The sequence below is a fragment of the Misgurnus anguillicaudatus genome, chromosome 16 (assembly GCF_027580225.2).
Source record: "Misgurnus anguillicaudatus chromosome 16, ASM2758022v2, whole genome shotgun sequence".
Lineage (NCBI taxonomy): Eukaryota > Metazoa > Chordata > Actinopteri > Cypriniformes > Cobitidae > Misgurnus > Misgurnus anguillicaudatus.
In genome coordinates this window covers 16,886,390-16,909,591 of record NC_073352.2, presented here as the reverse complement: position 1 = coordinate 16,909,591, position 23,202 = coordinate 16,886,390, and the positions used below count along the sequence as shown (strand labels likewise).

At 37.9% G+C, this 23,202-nt stretch overlaps 1 protein-coding gene across 2 annotated transcripts; it reads left to right on the top strand.

The window, feature by feature from the left end:
- The first annotated feature begins 1,147 nt into the window (after positions 1-1,147).
- On the top strand, positions 1,148-15,228 carry ubl3b (ubiquitin-like 3b). 2 transcript variants are annotated; one of them, XM_055178189.2, is made up of 6 exons: positions 1,148-1,696; positions 2,113-2,208; positions 10,390-10,498; positions 12,712-12,798; positions 13,146-13,223; positions 13,735-15,228. In XM_055178189.2, the coding sequence occupies exons 2-6, from the start codon at positions 2,182-2,184 to the stop codon at positions 13,785-13,787; spliced, it is 354 nt and encodes a 117-aa protein (XP_055034164.1). In that variant the 5' UTR covers positions 1,148-1,696; positions 2,113-2,181; the 3' UTR covers positions 13,788-15,228. The 2 variants fall into 2 exon arrangements, with proteins under 2 accessions (XP_055034164.1, XP_055034165.1); XM_055178190.2 differs by having other exon boundaries at positions 2,055-2,208.
- Positions 15,229-23,202: the final 7,974 nt, after the last annotated feature.

Sequence of the window (23,202 nt, the reverse complement as noted above, 5' to 3'; positions counted from 1 at the left end):
TTTTATACCTTAGAAGTTTTGTTTACTGAAAAAAACAAATTACTGTATTGTAAGATTAATTGTGAATTTTTTTCTTTTTATTTCCTTTGTAAATAGCATACTAAATGTGCCTTTATTATTTACTATTTTGTTATCAATAAATATGGGCCTTTAAAAAACGTCCTAAAGGTACACCTCAACATCCTTGTTTACATTTAGAGCTGGTTTCATAGACATGGCTTAAGCAAAGTCTCAAACTAAAATGCATGTTGTCTTATCTCAAAACACTAACGTGCATTTTAAATTTGAAGTGGATCAAAAAAGTTAATCAAAGTTGTCCTCCTAAGACAAGAACGGGTATTGGTGTAAAGACAATTTTTATGAAAGGTTTTGATCAGCTTAATGTTGATATCATTGCCATTGTTTTCTCACACCATTAACAGTTTACAAAAATTAACCATCGTTTTACTACAGTTAAAAAAACTTGGTTAATGGTTACCATCTGGTTTTTAAAAAATAGTTAAACCATGGTTACTGTAGTAAAACCATGGTTTTGCTAGTAGTAATCAATACACAAAAAACATTTTTAGCACAAAAACATGGTTAATTTTCATAAGGGTTGTATGGTTGTCAAAGGTATGTTTGTAAGACTATTTAAACGTCCTATTATAACTAAAGGCCTAGTCTTGGCTTAGTCTAAATCCTGTCTGAAAAACCAACATGTTTTAATCACCATAGTAAAATACCACCCTTTTGAGGTATAATAATGTTATACATTTGATGCTTTGCTAAAAGGTAAGTAATAATAACAAAGTTAAAGCCAAATACATGGTATGCAGACGTAAATCTAACATTGATTTATTTTATATTTCTTTAGTCACAACTCATATAGCTATATTTGTTTTCTATAGATTTTGATGAGATTATTTTACAATTATTAAAAAAATAATTATTCAATATTATTATTTTTATTGTTATGTTTGTTTACGAGTTTAGAAAAGGCACAGGCTAAGAAAAAATATATAATATCAAGAAAATGCTCACAATCATCCACACAGCCTGTGAAATGACTGCCATTCTACAAGGTGTCATCAAAATGGGGATCTGCCTTTCAACTACACGTCCCATAATGCTTTGCGTTCCGTTTCAGGCATATATGGCCATTGGACTTCCGGTGTCTTTAAATTCCCAGCCATTAATCTGCTTCGAGTGCTACTGGTGATTTTACGTACGTTTAATCTAATTGAATGATGGATATACCCGTCAGTTAACGTACTGTGGACGATCAAACGATCCTTCTCGATCTGAACGGTGTTGCCGTTGCTGTCGTTGTACAAATCGCACGCGATCCGTGTTCGTCCTCGGTTCCTCTTTATTTTTGCCGCAGTCAGAAATTATTCGAGCTCGAGGCCAGCGGACGCGCGCACCGTCTCTCTCTCTCTCTGCTCGTGCAGCCTTTACCCATCTCTCGGGTCATAAACTTCATATTTCATTTGTGTTTTAATTCAAAGTGTGTCATTATTTTTACGCGTCTTTGACCTTGGACTGACAGATACTTCTCCTGGTCAGAAAGAAAACGAGCTTGTTGTGTTTGGTTTGGTGGCTGATTTGACTGACTCCAGGATTTGTAAAACTGATTCACTCTCTGGCAGGCAGATATATAATGCTGATCGAGTAAGACAAGCACCTGTTTGACTCCAAATTAAGCAGAGCAAAGGTATGTGATATATGTACATGCATGTTTACAATATTTAACTTCAGTCTATGTGTGTTAGTCGTACACTTCTATATGCAGATCCTTCAGGTGTGCTGTCTGGGACTACCATATGTTCAGTAATCTGAATTAATAATCAGTTCACCTACACACCTTTACACCTAACACTTAGCTTATTTGCTAAATATTCATTGGTTTACAGTATTGTTTGACTAAGTTATGTAAACAATACATTTGCCTTTCCTTTATAAAACCTGCTATTTAGAATGTGAATAACTGATATAAATGCAGAGTTAGCCATTGAACTGTGTATAGTAAACAAATCTTTGTGACATGTTGTGAATGATTGACTTGGTACTAGGCCGTGCGAGGCAGAGAAAGGCCAGAAGCAAAAGTCACATACTGAGTCTTTGTGCCAGGTTTGAGCTTCAGTCTTACTGCTGGTCACCCCGTCGATTGCTGGCAGCCCTCCACCTCTGAACAGAGCCATGACCTCTCAGAGAGAACCAGATACAGTAAGTATATCTGAAACTTAAAACCCACATTCCTTTACATTACACAATAAGAGAAGTCGGTAAGAGCTGTCATAAGAATGGAAAAGCGTCGTCAACAATTTCAAAATGGATTACACTTTACAATATTAGTACAAGGATATGCCTAATAATTGACTAAAACCTACATTTATTCTTGCTTGAATATGAACTAGTAATGAGTTAAAGTATCACAAACTTGTATAGTCAACTAATATATTTAAGTTTTTATAAATAACGACCACCTCGGTTTCAAACAGGTTATTAAATACATTAACAACGAACAAACATGTCATGTTATATTTAATTATGATAATTCTTTAGTTTGTAGTACATGCCCTAACTTATCATTTGTTTAAAGTAAACAAATGGGGGCTGTGAGATTGTGCCAGGAGTGCCCCATTTTTTTTACATTTTATAATATACATTAATTTAAAAAAATTCTGTCTAATGGACCCCTTCACGGTTCACGTCACAGGCAGTTTACACTGCGCATGTCGGGGTCAGAAAAGTCATTACAGCAGATTGAGTTGCGTATTATTCGGTATCGTCAAAAATGCCTACTTACGTCGTGGGCTGTGAAAATCACACCAGGTCTTCCGCTAAGTTTTCGCGATTCATGCAGAATCTCAAAAACAAAAAATACAACATCTGCACCTGCAAGCAATTATCGTGCAGACTGGAACAATGCAAACATCAAAGAGGCTTGTGTTTGTAGTGCTCACTTCATTTGAGGCAAGTCATCATTTTTCAGCCCTGTTAGATTAAATTATAAAGCCTGGATGGTATGAACAGTTTGTGCGCGCACCCGATAGTCATTCAATGTTTACAAACCTTGAACGGGTCTATTAAACCTTAGAAAAATAAGGCTACTAACCAACAGCACTACATTGTATAATTTAATGTTTTGTTCAATTCAAATTTTAAGTTTATATCATAAATTTTCTTTCGGGGGCCACGAAGGCCTGCAATGTACACAAGGTGGGCCGCATGCCGAAAACCCCCGAGAACCACTGCATTAGACCACGTTTCTGTTGAATGCTTTATTCTAAATTGGTTGGAAAATGTTCAGTGTAGGGCTGCACGATAAATCGCATGCGATAACACGCGCATCTCGTCAGTAATGCCGGTTCCTTGATTAGTAGTAAATCGCCATCATTTACTACACAGAGCCGTAGTTCACACCAAAGCTTTCTTCAGCTGAGCGATTTGCTTGCTGTGATACTTTTGCTTTGTTTATCAGTCATTGTACGATGTGTCAGTTGGTTGTTTATCCTGCCCCTCCTCCAATGTGATTGGACAGCCGTGTGAGCACTGACATTGACGAGCTGAGTTTTTCAACCAAAGTTGAATATTTTTTAACTCTAGGCGCTGAGTGCAGAAAATTTGCTGGCTTTTTTTTTTTTTTAAAACGCAGCGCTTCCATTGGAAACAATTGAAAACATCCGCCGGAGTAAAAGCTTTGGTGTGCGCACCCCCTAAAAGGACAAAAAGTACCAAAACACAAGTCCATACCACTTATTTCAAATATATGTGACCGTGCCTGTGAAAACCCAACTGAGTCATTTTTGGGATTTACTGTTTTCTGCTTATAACCTTGATATTTTTAATATTTTTAATAATATTAATATAATAATGTCAAAGACCGCTATCAATATAAAATTAATGATTGAAATCAAATTTTGAAGCTCCTAATCTCATTCTTAGATTATGAGACTTGGATTTCACTAACAGGGTCACACATTCCTTTGCACTATACTCCAAAGCATCCTCATGAACGTAATATCTTGGTTTTATACCAAAATTTGCTGTTATTCAGTGAAAATTGTTCTTTTGTTTACATCATACATGTTGCATGAAACATAAGAATGAGTAGATGACTTTTGGGTCACTTTAACCTCCTAAGACCCGAGATTTTCTTTGTCTTTTTTCATATTTTTACCAGCTATTTTGAGGTTAGGAAGAACCAATAAATATAATAACCAAATATTTTTCGTAGAACATGAAACGGTGTGTTTGTCCATGTTTGTGTACAAGAAGTTCCAGTTACACATAATTAAGTATTATGGTGCAAAACAACAAAAAAATGTGATGTCCACATATGTGGACATCCAGGTCTTAGGAGGTTAAGTTGCATTTCTGTGGAGCATGTCGGCATTGCATTTCCCTTTCTCTGCAACAGATTTTATTAGGTAAGACCCAACATGATTCAGCTACCTTTTAGTGCAGAGATTTAGTTAAATATTAGAAAACAAAAAAGTTTTGCTTTAAGTGCTGTTGAGGTAATCAAATGAACTTAAGACCAATGTGATTGATGTTATATGCACGGAAGTGTTTTTGGATTGAGGCTTGTTTATAGACGGTTTCAGCGGATAAACATGCGTTGTCCTGGTTATGACTAGTGGCTAAAAATGAAGTCAGGAACAAATACCGCGTCAAAAATAAAACAAATGTTTTGGTTTCCCAAAAAACGAGGGGAGGCGGCCATCATGGTAAAAACGTTAGCTCAATGTTGTTTTGTTTATACGCTTTAGCTATGAAATATGAACTAGGCAGTGGTTCCCAAACTTTTTCAGCGTGCGGCCCCCCTTGTGTACGGTACATTCCTTCGCGGCCCCCCAAAGAAAATTTGTGACAAAAAACTGTTCTAAAACTTAACATTTTAATTAAAAAAAATGTAATTAAACAAAGAAGTAGTGATTTTGGTTAGTAGCCTTATTTTTTTAGGTTTAATTACACAGAATTCATTATAAATTAATGTATTTCATAAAATGTCATAAAACTGGAGCCCCCCTGGCACCATCTCGCGGCCCCCAGTTTGAAAACCACTGAACTAGGGTAACCTACTTGTTTTTTTTATTTAGCTTGTTATCAGAAATAAACTACTCTAAAAGGACTTTGTTGTTATTTATTCTTAGCAGAGAGTTTACCGAAAGTTACATGTGTTCCACGAAAGCCGTTTATGTTGTTACTGCTGAAACCGTCTATTAAACCTGTTTGTTTCCTCAAATGCTGATAACTTTAAGATCTCAATTAGTTGCCGGGTGGTGGAGTTGTAAGCAGCATAAGCTGAGAGATTAAAGAGGTGTTTATGTACTGATTCTGGAGCATCTAGGCCGATTTTATATTTTTAATGGTTTAAAAACTGGGGCATCCAGATGAGCTTATTTGTGTTATGCCATCTTCTCTGTATTACCCACAACAGATTTGTCAATAACACTTTAAATCCAACGTTTAGTCCGAGGGCTTTTCGTGCCTTTATCAGAGGGGCTTAGTGTTTGTAAACAGTCTGTTGGGATGACGTCATTCGACGTGGTTCGACCTCTTTGTTCTCGCTTCAGATCCCTTTAGGTGAAATCCAAATTTTTTCAAAAGTGTCTGAATTGGGGGTGGGGTGCCCTACTTTATAAATGCCCTTAGCAGCACAGGAGCCTGATTTTGCAAGAGGTTAGGGCATTAGGGAGCCCTGGTTTCAAAGCTTTTGTGGCACATGGTGTGTGGGAGTGAAGAGGTCATCCTCCTGTCTTCCCACTATGAGGCGGTCAGCTTGCATCCCAAAATGTTTATGTTTGTGTTTATGCGTTTATTCCAGGAGATTCTATAAGATTACAAGCAGTTTTCTTGAACTGTACTTGCACATTTTCAGGAGCTTGCTGGGGAAGTCAGCCTTTCTCACTTCCACTTTCTCTGAAACATGTTGAAAGCTTTTAATGTGAAAGGTGCTCTGCTGATTGGTTGCGCTGTTACTATGAAACTTGCTTTGCTTCAATTCTGTGTTCGCTGTCGCATGTGGGTTTAAACGCAGCGGTGCCATAACCAACTGGCTCACCTTTGTATTTCCCCTCCTCTTTCCCCATTTGATTCTGAACGAAAGCATTAAGCCTCGGCCAAGCGCTGCACACAGACTCTGAGTGATGTAATGTTTAAATTGCAGTCATTGAAAACCATGAAAGGGGAAAAGTACGTCTAAAGCCTGAAAGAAAATATCTGAACAAGGCACTCTTTGGAAGTTACTCTCCAAGTTAGACATACAAGGTTCCTTTTCTGGTTTTATTTTTGGTAAACTATTAGGGCAGATATAGTGGCAAACTGTGTGGCTACTGTAGTGACATTCAGTCAGTACAGAAGGCATCGAGAGGATGCTGCCATATGTATTCAAATTGTATGTGATGTACCTAATTTGCGAAATCGAGTAAAATAGAAGATTGATTTGATCCTGAAATATTTGATCAATAAACCACAAATACACATCATGTTAAATGCTTACATTGTATGTGTGGTGAATCTTGCTATCACCTTCAGAGAAATAAAATAACACTGCATTATGTTAAAGGAATATTGCTTATGTGTGAGGAAAGTGATCATATCACATTGTGAGCCCATGATTTTCTTTTAACGTATCCTAAAAAGACGAGATGAAGCGCAATGGTTTTTTATCTGTAACTCGCATTACATAGATGAGAAAGCGCATCAAAACCATGCAGATAAAACGACAATTATACAATCTGCTTCCTTGGTTAAATAAGCTTTTTGGAGAGGTTTTGCTCAATAATATATTTAAGATAACATAATGCGAACTTGCATTGTTGTACTATTGTACATGGGTAGTATAGATAACAATATAAACAAACATCTTTCGTAAAACAAACATAACATTTCTGATAACAAGCAAAATAAACAACAAGTTGATTTTCTTAGTTCAAATCGTAGCTAAAGCATATTAAAAACTACACTGTGTAAAATGAATGTATACAATGTTTAAGTTGCAATGAAATTGAAATGAAAAACGAATTTGTTTTGGAATATTGTGTATTATTTTTTAGAAATTCCTTGTTTGTGAGCTTTATTATCTTTAAGAAATTCATGTGCCTTCACAATCTTTAATTAAAAATGCAAATCTACTTCCCTCCTCGAGTCGATCTCTCATTCGGTCATATGGTATGGCAGGTGGGCGGGGTCCGGGAAAAAATCACAGCGATTAGCAAATAACTTCATTACCCAACTTCAAATGATTCAATCACTTCTCAATGTACGAATTCAAGTCCAGCCCTTCCTTTTATCACTTCAGAAGCTGTTTCACTTGGATATACGTTACCACAGGAAAAATAAGACAATCGCTACTTACGTTTCATGGCGACTTTAATTTACAGATCAACTGCCAAACCTCCCTTTACATAGCGGAGGTCCATGATTACCGTCTCTCCTCTCTTTAAAAAACAAAAAAGATTTGTTATTTTCAACAAGGTATTTGTTCCAGAGTTCAGTTAAGCCCCACTAACCAAACCATGTAACAAAGTTCTTTCCAGACGTGTAACCGCCTAGAAATTGTATAAATGTTTATTTCTGACTAGTTTACACAGAGGAATTTATTTGATTGTAATAATCTTTTGTTAGAAAAAGGTATTCTTATTGTTATTATCATTTTTAAGTTAAAAGTGAATCTAGGGCAGTGGTCACCAACCCTGTTCCTGGAGATCTACCCTCCTCCATACTTTAAATCCAACCCTGCTTCAGCACATCTTTCTCAAATTTTTAGTATAGCTTTGAAAAGCTTGATTAGCAGGTTAAGGTGAGTTTGATTAGGGTTGGAGGTGAACTCTGCAGGAAAGTAAGATCTTTAGAAACAGGGTTGGCGACAATGGGTTGTTATCGTATTGATGGCTCAATCGTACTGAAAAGTCTTCATGCAAACACCTTAATCAATACGATTGAGGACGATCGGATGCAAATTTGGATCGTATTGAAGGCGGTGGTGTACTCCGATCTGTGATCAGATCGGCAGGAGAAAAGTATGCATGTAAACGCGTGAATCGTAGTATTTTCTCATTCGGATGCAAAAATACATTGTGTAAATGCGCAGTACATTTGTGCTCAAGTTCACGTCTTATATTAAACTCTTATCACATGATTCTCGTCACAGAAACACGCAATAGCAAGGCAGTGGCATCACACATTATTAAGCTAAGGTTACTGGGGTCACGCGCTGTACATGCTATTTACATTCTGCCGCGTTTATGTGTACTTTTAAAACATTAGGCTACTTAAAGCAATAAAATAGTGTTGTGACTTTTGAAAAGTGTGTTTTCATCACCTATATCTGAAAACTTCTTAAGAACAACTTTCTCCAACTCCGTTGTGACTTTAATCCAGAGATAAAGCCTGAACTCAACGCGAGATGCTGTCCGCAGCGAGGCGTTGCCAAATCCTCTGCTTTTTTCGAGTTTAGATTTGAGCTACTGTTTAAACTGTTTCCACCAGTTGTTTTTTTCTGCGGGTAAAAAGATGAAAGTATTTTGTTCATTAGTTATTGGTATTTGGGCTGTGAATAGTCATTGGGATGCTTTTGGGCTAGTTTTGAATGTCCATTTGTGATGGTTCTGATACGTGAATATGGCAACCTTGGCTGTGCGCAGACGTTCGGTTCGGATTCCATAGAATGTACATGTAAATTAACGTTTTAATCAGATTGCACTCTTTAGGGTGCATGTAAACTGTATCGTCGTAACCTTCAATCGTAGTAAATTCAATCGGATTGACAAAATGTTGTGCATGTAAACATAGCCATTGAGTGCGTCTTACACGATTATGCCTAATAAACAGATAATGTGTGGCATCGTGTAAACACAAAACGCTTTTCTTTTATTGGGGAAAGCCCATAAATGGCGACCGGCACAGGTAGTATTTTGCTCATTACCTCGATTTCGCTTTGCTTGGTGTATCGTTACACCCGTTACACATGCTGTTCGCATTCACTAAACATAACCAAATACGCTTATATGTATACACGCCAAGATGGGCATTTTAACATAACTCTGTGTGTATCTGAACGTTTGTGTAAAGCCTGAAGTTTAGTCCCGTTTTTACGTGTTTGCAAGGGTCAGCGTACAGTGCGTGTGTGTGCAAATTCCTTTATCAGAAATGTACGTGCACCACTGGATTTTTGTAACCATGCATACTTTGTATGTGTAGGATGTGCATGTGCGTACAGAAGTATAAAGTTTTAAGGCCAGGAGAGTAATTGCAGTTTGCCACAATACGAATGCGTCTTACATATTTGGATGCATATGAGTTAAATAAACTATGCTTTGCAAGGTTGTGCACGTACGATCACGTTAAAAGAAACAAACTGCTCAAGGCTTAGGTTCCAAATAGCTTTGTAAAAAGTGGTTTTGAAAATGACCGATAACCATAAAATGCTTCATATTGGCGTGCCCTAATCGGAGATCAGCAGTGAAGATGGCTTTATTGGGGTCAGTGAGATAAGGTTTTGTGGCAGTTGGCGAAATTGTGATTTGATCTATCATGTACATGTGTCATAAACTGTCAGCTGTCATATAGTTATGCAATAGCTGTTCAGCTGTTATTGAAAAACATAAACCTGTTACGTCTTTTGCTGGGATTTGTTTTTATTGTAAGGTGGATGGTTAAATAAGAAATGTATTTTTCTGATATACAAACGTGTGTGCACACACAGTGTTTAAAAATATTTTTTATGTGGTAGAGCCAATAAAAATGTTGGCAAGGGAAGTAAAAATGTAAACTGCTGGCCCAAAGCGATCCACGAAAATAATCTTTCTACCCAGTAAATTTGCAGTGTATCTCTTAAATGTTTGAAGTTTTGGCACGAGGTGTGTGTGTGTTGGCTTGTGGCTAATGGCTTGAGGTGTTATTAATATAGCCGGCACAGGCATTATGTCTGTCTGTTGTTTTTAATGTGACTCATGGAGCGAATCGGTTTCACTAATCTACTGTGATGTCTTCACTCCCTGCTGCAAGAGGTTAGACATGGACATGTACACTTAATAACTCACTCCTGGGTTGTCTGAGACACCTGGGGTTGTCATATTAGGGTGATGGTGTGCCTAGGAAAGGAGGGATATAGCTCCACTGCATGAAATGAAAGGATTCACCCGCGCCCTTTATCCCCTTCTTTACTGTGCCATCATTTCTCAGGAACCTTTTAAGACGAGAGCAGATTATTTCTGTCTTATTGCTGAGCATGAATCTAATTAGGAAGGAATTCCCATTTCTACAAAGGCCTCTGCAGGTCATCTCATGTCATGTGGGATAAGACGCACTGAAAGGGCATTAAGGTCGGTTTGGTGGAAATGCCACATCTGTAGGCTACAATTGAATTTCTTTCTTTCTTCGTTTGTTTGGCTACAGGTGAATCTGCGGCTGATTCTTGTGAGTGGAAAGACACAGGATTTCATCTTTTCTCCTAATGACTCTGCTACAGACATTGCACACTACGTCTTCGAAAATTGGCCAGCGGGTACGTTTGAGTGCTTCTACTGGTGCATCTTTATGTTTAACATTTACAAAGAATTGGTAATGGGTTTTTTGTTGTGTGTATTGGCAGCAGTTATTTTATGTCATTTTTATTAACTCTCACTTTTTACTTTGAATGTTTTGCCATCTTTATTTTTTTTGTGTGTGAAAGGAATGCATATTGGTGCAGTTTCCCAGACAGAGTTTGGATTAATCTCGGACTAAACCTTAGTTATAATAGGACATTTAAGTAGTTTTTACAAACATACCTTACAAAAACATTACCGGTTGTGCATCTTGACACATTTATGCCAAACATGCATTTTAGTCTGGGACTAGGATAAACCCTGTCTGGAAAACAGTGGCGGCTCGTGACTGCTCATCCAAAGGTGCATTTTCTAAATATGTGTTCGGAGTGTCATGTGTTGCTTGTGTTTTCAAAATATGTGTTTGTTGCGTCGTGTGAACCATGTGCATCACGTGTTTTGTCAGGGTGGGTGCCTGCTGCACACGAGTCAAAACCGTTTATGGTAAAAAACGTTCACGTTCACAAAATACACGCAAGACACTCCCTTAACAGTAAACTCTGATTATGCATGAGATTATGCGAGTATCTGGCAAACGCGAGCGTCTCTTTTGTCACAAACCCTTTGGACGCGTCTGCAGCAGGCACTTGTTTTGACAAGACACGTGATGCACATAGGATCACTCAACTCGCAGAACACATATTTTGAAATTACAAACCACATACATGTTGTGACAAACTTCGCATCGAGCGCCCTCGAAAAAAGAAGTCACCGGCCGTCACTGCTGGAAAACCTTTTCCGTCAAATTTTGTAAACCCCTGATTTTTTGTTGTTGTACTCATACCCATAAGTGCCGTTTTCTTTTGCCATCGATGGGTGCTTGGCACAGCATCACAACCCTTCGGTTGCTTGGCAACAGCAGACGCTATGGGAATGCCCAAGCATTTTGTAAGGAATAAGGAAAGTGGCGTGATCACGTTTCTGTGCAATTTTTGACACGAAATCTGAAGCGCCCCTTCTTCAGCTTAAATTGACCATTTGGTTGGGTGCTTAAAGGAACACTTCCTTTTTTTAAATATGCTAATTTTCCAGCTCCCATAGAGTTAAACATTTGATTTTTACAGTTTTGGAATCCATTCAGCTGATCTCCGGGTCTGACGCTAGCACTTTTAGCATAGTTTAGCATAATCCATTGAATCTGATTAGATCATTAGCATCGTGCTCAAAAATGTCCAAATATTTTCAATATTTTTCCTATTTAAAACTTGACTCTTCTGTAGTTACATCGTGTAAGACCAATGAAAAATTAAAAGTTATGATTTTCTAGGCAGATTTTTAGGTTAACTATACTCTCATTCTGGCGTAATAATCAAGGACTTTGCTGCCGTACCATGGTTGCAGCAAGTGCAATGATATTAAGCAGTACCCGAAAATAGTCCCCAGATTTAAAAAAAAACTGATTGAAAGTAACAAAGGGACCTGTTTTCGGGCGCTGCGTAGTGTCGTTGCGCCTGCTGCAACCATGGTATGGCAGTAAAGTGGTACTGCCAGACCCGAGGATCGGCTGAATGGATTCCAAAACTGTAAAATAAAATGTTTCACTCTAGGGGAGCTGGAAAATTAGCCTTTTCCAAAATATGCTTATGCACCTATGCTTAAGGCAGTGTCCCCATTTCTACTGCAATTTTTGTAAGAATTTTTGCTTGCTAGCTAGCTAAATTTTTGCTAATTTTCACAAAAAAATGTTGATCCCTGTATTTCATATAATAATTCCCAATTCATACAGTATGTATCTTGTAAATAAACATGGCGTCATGAAATGAAAAAAAAAATTGATTGCCTCCAAATAAAGTGTAAACTTTGGGTGAACAATCTCTTTAAATAGTCGTCTTATATAAATGAGATGTACAGTTAATTTCACATACATGCATTTGGCAGACAAATTTATTAAAAGCAACTTGCAGTGCATACAAGATTTGGATTTAATTAGTCTGTGTGTGCTTTTGAAATCGATCCAAAATTGACCTTGACATTTCTAATACCGCATCTGTCCGGCTAAGCGAGCGCGTGTACTAACATTCTTCAGAATATTTTCTTTTACTGCCTTTCTGTGGTCACATGCAGTAAAACGATGTTTTCTCTAAGCCTCATATAAGCCCATACCTGCAGTAAAAGTAATGTTCTGTTGCAGGTTGGGAGGAAGAGCGTGTGAGCAGTCCAAACATACTCCGGCTGATCTTTCAAGGCCGCTTTCTACATGGCAATGTCACACTAGAAGGTGAGCACTAGACCATGTCCACATGTCTGTTACTCTGAACGTGTTTGACTACGTCTAGGCATTATATCACATTTTAATCAAGGACTGTTGTGTATAATGATAAAATATGTGACTCAGTCTGTAAAGAGCCAGCTTAAGCAATTTTGAGTGAATATAACCTTGATATCTTTACTATTGACTGAGTAAGGCCATGTCAAATCAATGTTAAATTAGTGATTGACATCAAACTTTGTTGCTTCGCTTATATTCTGATTATTAGACTTTACACTGGATTTCACAGACAGGGTCACAAATAGTTAAGATATTGTTGTGTGCAGATAATCATTATGCATCTTTTTGGTTGATAGCTCTGAAGTTGCCCCCTGGCCGAACAACTGTCATGCACTTGGTTGCAAGAGAAACACTGCCAGAGCCCAATTCCCATGGTAAGAGCTGACATGTTTCCTATTGCTCCGAACATGAATGTCCTTGGCTTTCCCATCCAAATCTTTTATTTGTTTTTAAGGACAAGGGCTTAACAGTTACTGGAGGACTCCTGCCAGTTAGCAACTGGCCCAAGGGGGTTTAATCTTCCAGGCTGATTGTTGAAATAATAAGGATGAATAATACAGATGGGCTGTTTTGCATTTGTAGGCTGCGTACGTCATCACGATTGGCTTATTTCAGAATATTATTATATTAATTATAAAGCTGACCATTATTCTTAGTTAATCTTAAATTGTTTTCGTGTAATATGCTTATGAATGCGTATGTTATGCTCAGTTAACTGAATTAAACCAGGCTTGATGACGTATGCAGCCTCCACATGTGACCTCCGGAGGCTGCAGCCTTCGAAATGAGTAACGGACGTAGTCATAATAGACAAAACAAGCATGTAATATCAGATGTCCGCCTTGTTTTGTGTCACTCAGTATTTTTGTCTCTCTTTTTTTTTAGGCCAGAGAAACAGGGAGAAGACCACAGAAAGCAGCTGTTGTCTGCTGCTGTGAAACACAGAAAGCCCCTTCCACATCACCTCCTCTTATTCCTCTTCTCCTGTCTACTCACCAACCCGTGGTGCATTCTGGATGATCACAGAAGAGCTCCAGGGAAAGTGCGACTAGGTTTTCATTCAGTGTTTTTGCTTTGTGTAGTGGCTGGGGACTCTTCTGTGCCAAACTTCTCAAATCTGAACATGTTTGCCTTTATATGGTTTTCTTGTTTCACTTGTTTTGTTGCCAAAATGACTTTGCGCTTAGTAAAACATTGCCATTTGTTTACATGCCTAAGAATATTAAACTATGGAGATATTAAATACCTAAATCATTGAAAGGAAATTATGTAAACAGAAATGTGAATAGGTTTTTGGCATCAGGTGAGGGTTAACATGCATCATAATCTTTTGCACTTAACACAGATCACTATGTGTGCGTAACAGTCTTAATCCTCCCGGCCCGCCTCATACAGAAGGACTTTTTTAGAGAGTACTCCATTTTGAAGATGATTTTGTCGTGGAGTATCGAGGGATGTCTGCTTGGTGGATTTGACTCTGTGTGCTATTGCCACCTACTCGTATGCCTTCGTCTTAGGACCAATCGAGAGTGGATCTCAACCGTTGGACTCTCTTATTGTCAACACCTGTGCATGACCCTAGTCTAGTGTTTCCTTGCCGTGGGTGTGTACCAGCCTTCTCTGAAAACTATTCACTTGAAAAGATTTTCCCCTCGTCTCCAGCGAGGAAGCATGAGGGAAGGTTGGCAAATTGTGCTTGATGTTAAGTGACACAGACTTTTCTTTTCGCCCAGTCTGGATATCGTCTGTATCCATCATCATCATCCAGACATACACAAGAGCTGAAGTTCGGTCTAAATGCTCCGCTAATATACATCCTGTGACTGCCGTAAAGGAATAGCCAGAAAGCGTTCATCCGTAGTCAAGCCAGCTGGGTTGGAAAGCTTCTGTTATAAGTGCTATGGATTCATGGACCGTCTGCTATGCTGCAGTGGTGATGTGATGGGAGGACCACACCTTATGGCTCCTTACTGGGTTTAGAAGAAAGCAAAATGTGTTTGATTTCCTAATGTTGCTGTCTGTTTTGTTTGCTTTTTGATTGGAAAATTAATATTATTATTATTATTATTAATGGTGTTCTTTAAGTCCTTTTTATCTTGTCCTGAGAATGATTGATTGAGTTTTTATTGGTACACATCAGATGTCTGATTTGTGCGTGTGTGTATGTGTGTTTGAAAGAGAGCGAGAGCATGTGCAGATGAATGTTTTGGAAAGATGTGTGCATTTGTTGTGGAAGAAGTGTCCACACTTGAAATTGTTTCACATGCAAGAGTGTTAATCATTGTCACTGCTTTGAAATTAGCTACAAATTATTACATGTAAAAAAAAAACTAAATCTTGTATTGTAAATTAATAAAACTTTTCAAATAAATGAATAAATGTCTGGTGATTCCTGTCTATTTTGAGAACCGTCTAGTACAATTGATAAACACATTTTTACTCCATTTTTAAAACCAATTCACCTAATTAATGTGTGTATTACTGTTCGCTTTTTTATAGTAAATTTTAATCTTAATTTAACAAATACTTTTAATTTAGCATTTTTTGTTGCATTAGTAAATCTGCACACTCTGGGATCTTTACATGCCATAGTAGTTTACTTCATTGGATCTTGTTTTTTCTCCACAGCAATTTTTCAAGACACTCCAATCACAAAACAATTTTTAGTGCTTGTTATAAAACTTGTTAAAATATATTTTTAATAATTTTAAATCATCTTGATTACATGAAGTATTACACAGGGTGTGGTTTACAATGTAAACTAATATACTCCAATACACATTATACATACCATTTGGATTAAGCAAAACAATCGGTTTTACTAATCTACAGTTATGTGAAAACCTTTTAATACTCTTCAAAGAAAGAAATAGCAGGACTTTTATACTGCGATATGCTTGATAACCTCTAGAGGGCGGTGTGGTTCTGGTTCTTTGTTAGACGTGACGTCATTTTGTACCGCGTGATTCCACTTACAGGCTTTTACTCAAATTATCTTTCCTTACTAGTGGATTTAAACCGATCAAACATTATGAGCTCGGTTCAGTGTTAATACAAATAGCAGTTATGAAATCGAGGTAGCATGAACACTTGTTGTAGGCTACTACTAACCCGTTTATGCTGAGATCTGGGATCTGTTATTAGCCTGCTACTGAAATTTTCCTTTGACTTTCTGCAATACAGAATCTGCAGTAGCGTGGCCAGTAACGTATATGCTGTCTTTTATGAGTGCAGTAGGCCTTAATTTATTATAGACCTTTCTTCATCGAATGCATTTTCCATTCTGTTTGTGAAAAATCCTTTCATGACTTGTTGTTGAGAAATGTCCAGGTTTCCAGTTGACGTTGGCAGAGAACTGAAGGAGGAACTGTCCCAGATAGCGCACTCCACAAAACCCTTAATTGCTTTCTAGTGAACTCTTTGTGTTGTGCAGCTTTTTTCACTAGGCCATGCATACCAAAGAGAGAGAATAAAGAAGCTCAGGTTAGGGCTGTATGATAAGGACAAAAATAAAACCATATGGTTTGTGGTTTCGGTTTTAGCCTAATCACGTTTTTGACCGCGCGCGCACACACAAATACATTCAGTGTTTATCAATCTGAAACATATTTTAAAAAAATAAATCTACTTGGATTACTTCCTGTGTGTAAAGGTCATTGCAGGTGCTGGTTGATCTGAGGGGTTCATGGTGAGTGCATCCTTTCTTATAAATTTTCTTAAAGTTAGCTACATTTCTGACAAATTCATGTGTTACACTTTATTGGTGTGTGTGGTGTTATGTTTATTACTTGCAGATTTTAAATATTTTCATCAATATTTTGATAAATACATACTTCTTAATAGCCTATTTCCTAAATCTCCCCTGATCTTGAAATCATCATTATAGCAGTCTCTATATTAGAAAAGACTGGATTTAGGCCAATTTTCTGTGGTGTTACTGTCTTTTAACTTCAAATGAAGAGTTTCGTTGCAAAACGAGATAACCACCGTTTTTTTTATTGTTCAGAAATCTTGTTTTTTGGTTGTGAATGTGCATTCCAATTAATTTCAATTCAACTGCAGTTGGTTTGTTTTGATTTAATCCTTCATAACTTAAAAAATACAGCTAAGTAGCACCATAAAACAAAATAATAACATGATAACATAATAATAAACATGTTTTGACAAAAATGTTAAAAAATGGATTTATCTCGTTTTGCAACGAAACTCTTCAAATATTGGTAACACCACAGACATAAGTGGATGCATATAGCAATACATTTAATTAAAAGAAAACAAACAAGCATTTTTACAATTTCTGCTTCTCATTTGCCACCCCAATTAAAGAATGACTCAGCGAAATAAGAAAAATACAAATACTCTTCAGACATGGGCAAGGCAAAAGACTTGACGAAACTGTGATATATGAGCAATTCCAGCATTATGGATGTGACATTTGCAGTCAAAACTTGAAATATTAATTTGCAAAAAATGCATTTAATACCAATTAATACTTAAAGGGATACTTCACCAATTTAGCATTCAGCTTTGTATCTGTAGAAACCCGGCAGTATTACTGAATGACCATGTTTCCCTCCCTCATTTCCCCCTGAGAGGAGAGATATCTGCATTTTGGTTCTGCAAAAAAGTCCTCCGATGATGTAATATGACGATTTTTGCATCATCGGAGGACTTTTTTGCAGAACCAAAATGCAGATATCTCTCCTCTCAGGGGGAAATGATGGAGGGAAACATGGTCATTCAGTAATACTGCCGGGTTTCTACAGATACAAAGCTGAATGCTAAATCGGTGAAGTATCCCTTTAATTGCATTGTGAGCGAATCTTTCAAACATGGTAAGGAGCGTCACATTTCCTGCTGACGTCAGAGGTATTCAGGGCAATCACAAAGTACAAATAAGCTGGCCAATCAGGGACAGAGAACTTTTCAGATCCGTGCGTTTCAGGAAGAGAGTAAAATCTAGATCTACAAAAATGTACGGTATGTGGAAAATAATGTGTTTTTTATCATAAACCATGTGAACACATTGAATTATACAAAATACACAAAATAACCTAGTTTTTAGCAATGAAATAGGTGCTCTTTAAAGAACAAATAATATTTGTTTTATTTGAAGTTTTGTATGCGCATTTATGAGGAAGAAACAATGAAACAAATGGATATGACATTTCCGTTATGAATGTAACAATTCTAACATTTTTACTTAACAATAAACAATATGTTTAAAATTCTTAAAAAGCTTTAACAAAGGCTTTGCATGCCCTGTAAAAATTATATCACATCAACATATAAATATATTTTTATGTTACTTAACAAATTAAGTAAACTTGTTTTTCTAAGTTATGTCGACTTCGAGTCAACTTAAGTCAAAACTTAAAGTAGATTGAATTGACATCCATAATTAAGTTATTTAAAAAATACTGTGGCTCTTTAAGGCACCAAAACTTTGGGTAAAAAGGTTACGTTTTTGGATAAGGTTGACATTTGCATAGTAATAGAATTAAAATTAATTTACTAATATTTATTAAATATTTTTTGTGTGCCAAATCACTATTTAATTCAGTGTCTATTTACATATTAGCTTGAATAATTTACATAACCTGCATAAGTTTACGTCTCTGCTGTATGTTATGTGTGGGGGATGAAACAGCTTTGATATAAAAGCACCACTAATGGTTTAACAGAACGTCCCAAGGGGATTAAAAAAAACTGGTACTGTGAAAGTGATTAAGCAGATCAGCCTCCTGCTTCACAACTTAAATCTTTTCTTCATGCTTCTGTTTGGCTTGGGGATTCCCTGAGGGCAAACCCAACCATGTAAAAATAGATGAGATGGTTAGTGGAAGTGGAGCTCTGTCACGGTGTGATCAATTTAACCCCACAAAGACCTTCTCCAGACCATCTTCTATGAAGGAGCACTATATATCCTTCACTTTAAAATGCACTGCTCTCAGCTTTCATATGACCCCAATTACACATGAATGGGAAACATATAGTAGATCACAGTTAGGTCAAGTTCAGCACCAGCAGGGGATTGCTTTTATTCACGTTCCTGAGTCCTGATTCTGTCCCTGTTTTCAGACTGTCATTAGGGCTGATATTCAAACCAGCTGTGAACAAAGCGTGCAGACCGTCCATCCAGATCATTTGCCCTGTGGTATTCAGTTTCTTATCTGAGTACTAAGTAGTAGTGTGTCTGAGAGAGTCGAAAGGTAAGGTATCGTGTGTCAAGCCAATTTCTCTGCCGCAAAGAGGGCATGTGCGTATGTGCCAGCGCTGTTATCCTGAACGCATGCCTGAGTCCTCTGCCAAGTCAGGCCTGACGCAGTGTGTGCATGTCTTAAATGTGCAAAACGCATTCGTGCCTGTGCTAAAGGTCACTTCCAGACAAAATGCGAGAGATCACCATTCAACTCCTGAAAATAATTAAAATGACACGAATGCACGTGGCTGCAGTTTTAACATCGGAAAATCTCTGTAAAATTTAAAGTATGAGCTGGAGCTCACTCATTGGAGTGGGAGGGGGAATGGTGTCACGGCCAGACAGCACTGCAGAGCTTTGTTACATGTCCCTTTTATTCGCCTGTTTATTTTACCAGGTGGTCCCTGGAGCTCAATAACATGCCACTGTAAAACGTAAGAGAGGGAGGGAGGGCCGGAGGCCGTTTATTAACAATGTGAGCTCTGTACCTCGTGGCAATGAAAGGAGAGGCATTGAGGGTACAGGACAAGAGGATCTGCAGACATGCGCCCTTAAAACATTATGGGTGGAAAATTTCTCACACTGTTTAACAGCAGTGTGATAAATATCAGCTGTTTGTTAGTCGTCTTCCAGTCGTCTCTCTGTTATTACTTATTTCTCAATAGAGCTATGCATTTTATTTGATTTATCGTTCAGTTTTTGGCCAAAGTTTGGTATTTGCACATAAAATGTGAAGGTTTAACTCTTGAATATCCCAAATGAGAACTTTGCAGTTGGTTGTATAAGCACATATAACTAATGCGCAATTGTTGTAATTTGGTACAGAGTTTCCTCTGAAGGCACATACATTGGCTTTAAAGTTGGCACTTTTTTTGTATTAGACTCAAAATTCCCGGCAATTGTGTTATGAATGCTCGACTTTTTTTGTCAGGTTATTACATGTAAAGATCAGTTTTAGTATTGCAGCCCCCCAGAGCAACCCGTAGAGGAATCCAACACTTGCTTTTTTCTTCAGCAGGCATTCGTTGAGTTGGACTGGCATGACACCAAAAATTTTGAGGCAAAAAATAATAATGAAGACATTTTTGTGCTCACTGCTATGTGTTTATAAACCAAACACTCCTTTTGTCTCCTTGTTTAAACATTGTACAGAATATCATGACCGCCATAGATCTTATCATCACAACATCAGATCATTCACAGATGATGTGTGAACTTTAGGAGGCTTGTGTGTATTGGAGCGATTCGGAGGACACTTTCTTACAAATCTTTGCATTCTTTGTGTCGAAATGGAGTCAAGAGGATTGGCTTCTGTTCAAACTCCTCTGGTTTCTTTTCTTTGTGAAGGTGGTGCAAATAAGATGCATGACCCTGAATATAAAGCTGATGGAGGTTGAGCCAAGCGCCGAGAGAACAGCCACTAGGATCACTATGGAGATTTCCAACTATAATAGGTCAGCCACAAACAGAAAAGCTCAAACCGCAGACTTAAGCATGAAAGAATTTGTTTGCTTCTGAGCTTTTATTCTGATTTCAATCGACCGCCAGTAATATTTTGTGCTTGCATGTGGCTACTTTATCATCTGTTCACATGCTGCTGTGTTTAGTGACCACATTTGCAAACCATTCATTTATATACACGTTGCAAGATTAAATATCTAGACAAAATGTGCTCTCCATCATGTCCATTAGCATGGATATTTTCCATTTCTGTGCTCCTGTGTAGCTCAGCGTTGCGTTAGAAGCGTAAAAGGTCATGGGTTGAACCATACTACTGTAAAAAATATGGACGTAGTGTCCTTGATGTCACCCATAGGTTTGTGAAGAGCTTTTTGAAGCCAATAGTTGGCGGGGCCTGCCGTCATCATCATCTTGGCATCGCATCACTTCCGGATAACCAAAAATGGGTTAGGCAGAGGAGGGACGTGGCTGGTTGCTGAAACAATGCCCGCCTAGCTCGACAGTAGTGACAGCAGTGGCAGTTTACCCATCACTCAAGTTGCCATGCGCTTAATTGTTGTCTTCACGAATCACGATAGAGATCTGAAGGTTGCCGCTTGGTTCAAACATTCTGGTTTCTATCATGAACCCAACACGGAAGTGACTGCAATTCACCGACTGGCCACCAGAGACTGAGTCTCCTAGAAAAGGAGTCAATCCCTTAGACCCCCATGTTGAAATGCCCAACTTTACAGCAAAATAAATAAATGTACAGCCTGGTACAAAAAGTGTTTTTGGTCTATATACAGCGGGGAAAATAAGTATTTTACACATCAGCATTTTTATCAGTAAGTGGATTTCTAATTGGGCTATTGAGACAAAATTTCCACCAGATGTAGCCATCAAGCCAAATATTCAATTCATACAAAGAAATCCAAACATTTAAGTATACAAGTTGGATCATAATAAATAAAGTGAAATGACACAGGGAATAAGTATTGAACACATGAAGAGAACAAGGTGCAAAATGGCATAGAAAGCCAGGAGATCACCTGAAATCTGTAAGTATTGAGAGAGCCCCCAATTCTAATTGATATCAGCTGCTTTAGTCCTAATTAATGGCCTATAAAGGCTTCTCATTACCCAGGAGGCACACAGGAAAGATGACATGATGGGTAAAAGCAAAGAACTCTCTCAAGATCTTATAATCTTATCGTTGAATGGGGGAATTGTTATAGGCGCATTTCCAGAATGCGGAAGGTTCCTGTGAGCACTGTGGGGGCCATTATCTGGAAATGGAAAGAGCATCACTTCACCATAAACCAGTCACGATCAGGTGCTCCACGTAAGATCCCTGTCCGAGGAGTCCAAAGAATAATCAGGAGAGTTCTCCAAAAGCCAAGAACCACTCGGGCAGAACTTCAGGAAGACCTTGCATCAGCAGGTACTGTTGTTTCAAAGTAAACTATAAGCAATGCACTGAACCACCATGGCATCCATGCACGCTTACCACGCAAGACTCCATTGCTGAACAAAAAGCATGTTGAGGCTTGGTTAAAGTTTGCGAAAGGGGATTATTGGGAGATTATAGTATGGTCAGATGAAAGCAAAATTGAAATTACACACCATGCTTGGAGAAGAAATTTCATTGCTCACCAACCCAAGAACACCATACCAACAGTTAAGTTTTAGTTAAGTTAGTTTGGGGCTGCTTTTCAGCAAGGGGTGCTGGCAGACTTCATATTATTGAATAATTCTGGATATAAATCTGCTGCCATCTACCAGAAAGCTGAAAATAAAAAGAGGGTGGACATTTCAGCAAGACAATGATTACAAACACAAGGCCAAGAAAACAATGAAGTGGTCTCAAAGAAAGAAAATCAAGTTGTTAAAGAAAATCTATGGAGAGAACTGAAGATCAAAGTTCATAAAAGAGGCCCAGGGAACCTTCAAGATTTAAAGACCATTTGTGTGAAGAATGGGCCAGAATCACTTCTGAGCAATGCAGACAACTGGTCTCCGTACAAGAGGTGTCTAGAAGCTGTAATCACCAACGAAGGCTTTTCAACAAAGTATTAAATAAAGTGTGTTCAATACTTATTCCCTGTGTCATTTCACTTTATTTATTATGACTCAACTTGTATACTTAAATTTTCTGATTTCTTTGTATGAACTCAATATTTGCCTTGATTGCTACATCTGGTGGAAGTTTTGTTTCAATAGCTCACTTAGAAATCTCTTTAAACCTAGCCTTAAAGTTCTGCATAATTAAGGGCGTGGCCACTTGAGTGACAGGTGAACTGCCACTACTGTTGAACTAGGTGGGCGTGGTTTCACCTCAGCTCTACCCATATCCCACCTTTTTGCCCATTTTCACTTATCCACAAGTGATACACAGCGGCGCGCTGCCAAGATGGTGACGGCAGGCCCCACCAAATATTGGCTTCAAAAAAGCTATGGGTGATGTCACGTCCATATTTTCTACAGTCCATGGTTTGAACCCACAGAACACACATACTAATAAAATGCATACCTTGTAATGCATTACCAAATGATCAAGAACAAGATCTCTAAATCTTTATTATACGTTTCTCTAAAAAACACACAGATAGTTTAATTTTTCATTTCACATGCATAAACCAAACTCTCAGCTCAGTTGCTATGTTTGTTATTAAAACTGTAGTTTTGTGTTGTGCACTGTTTACATTCCC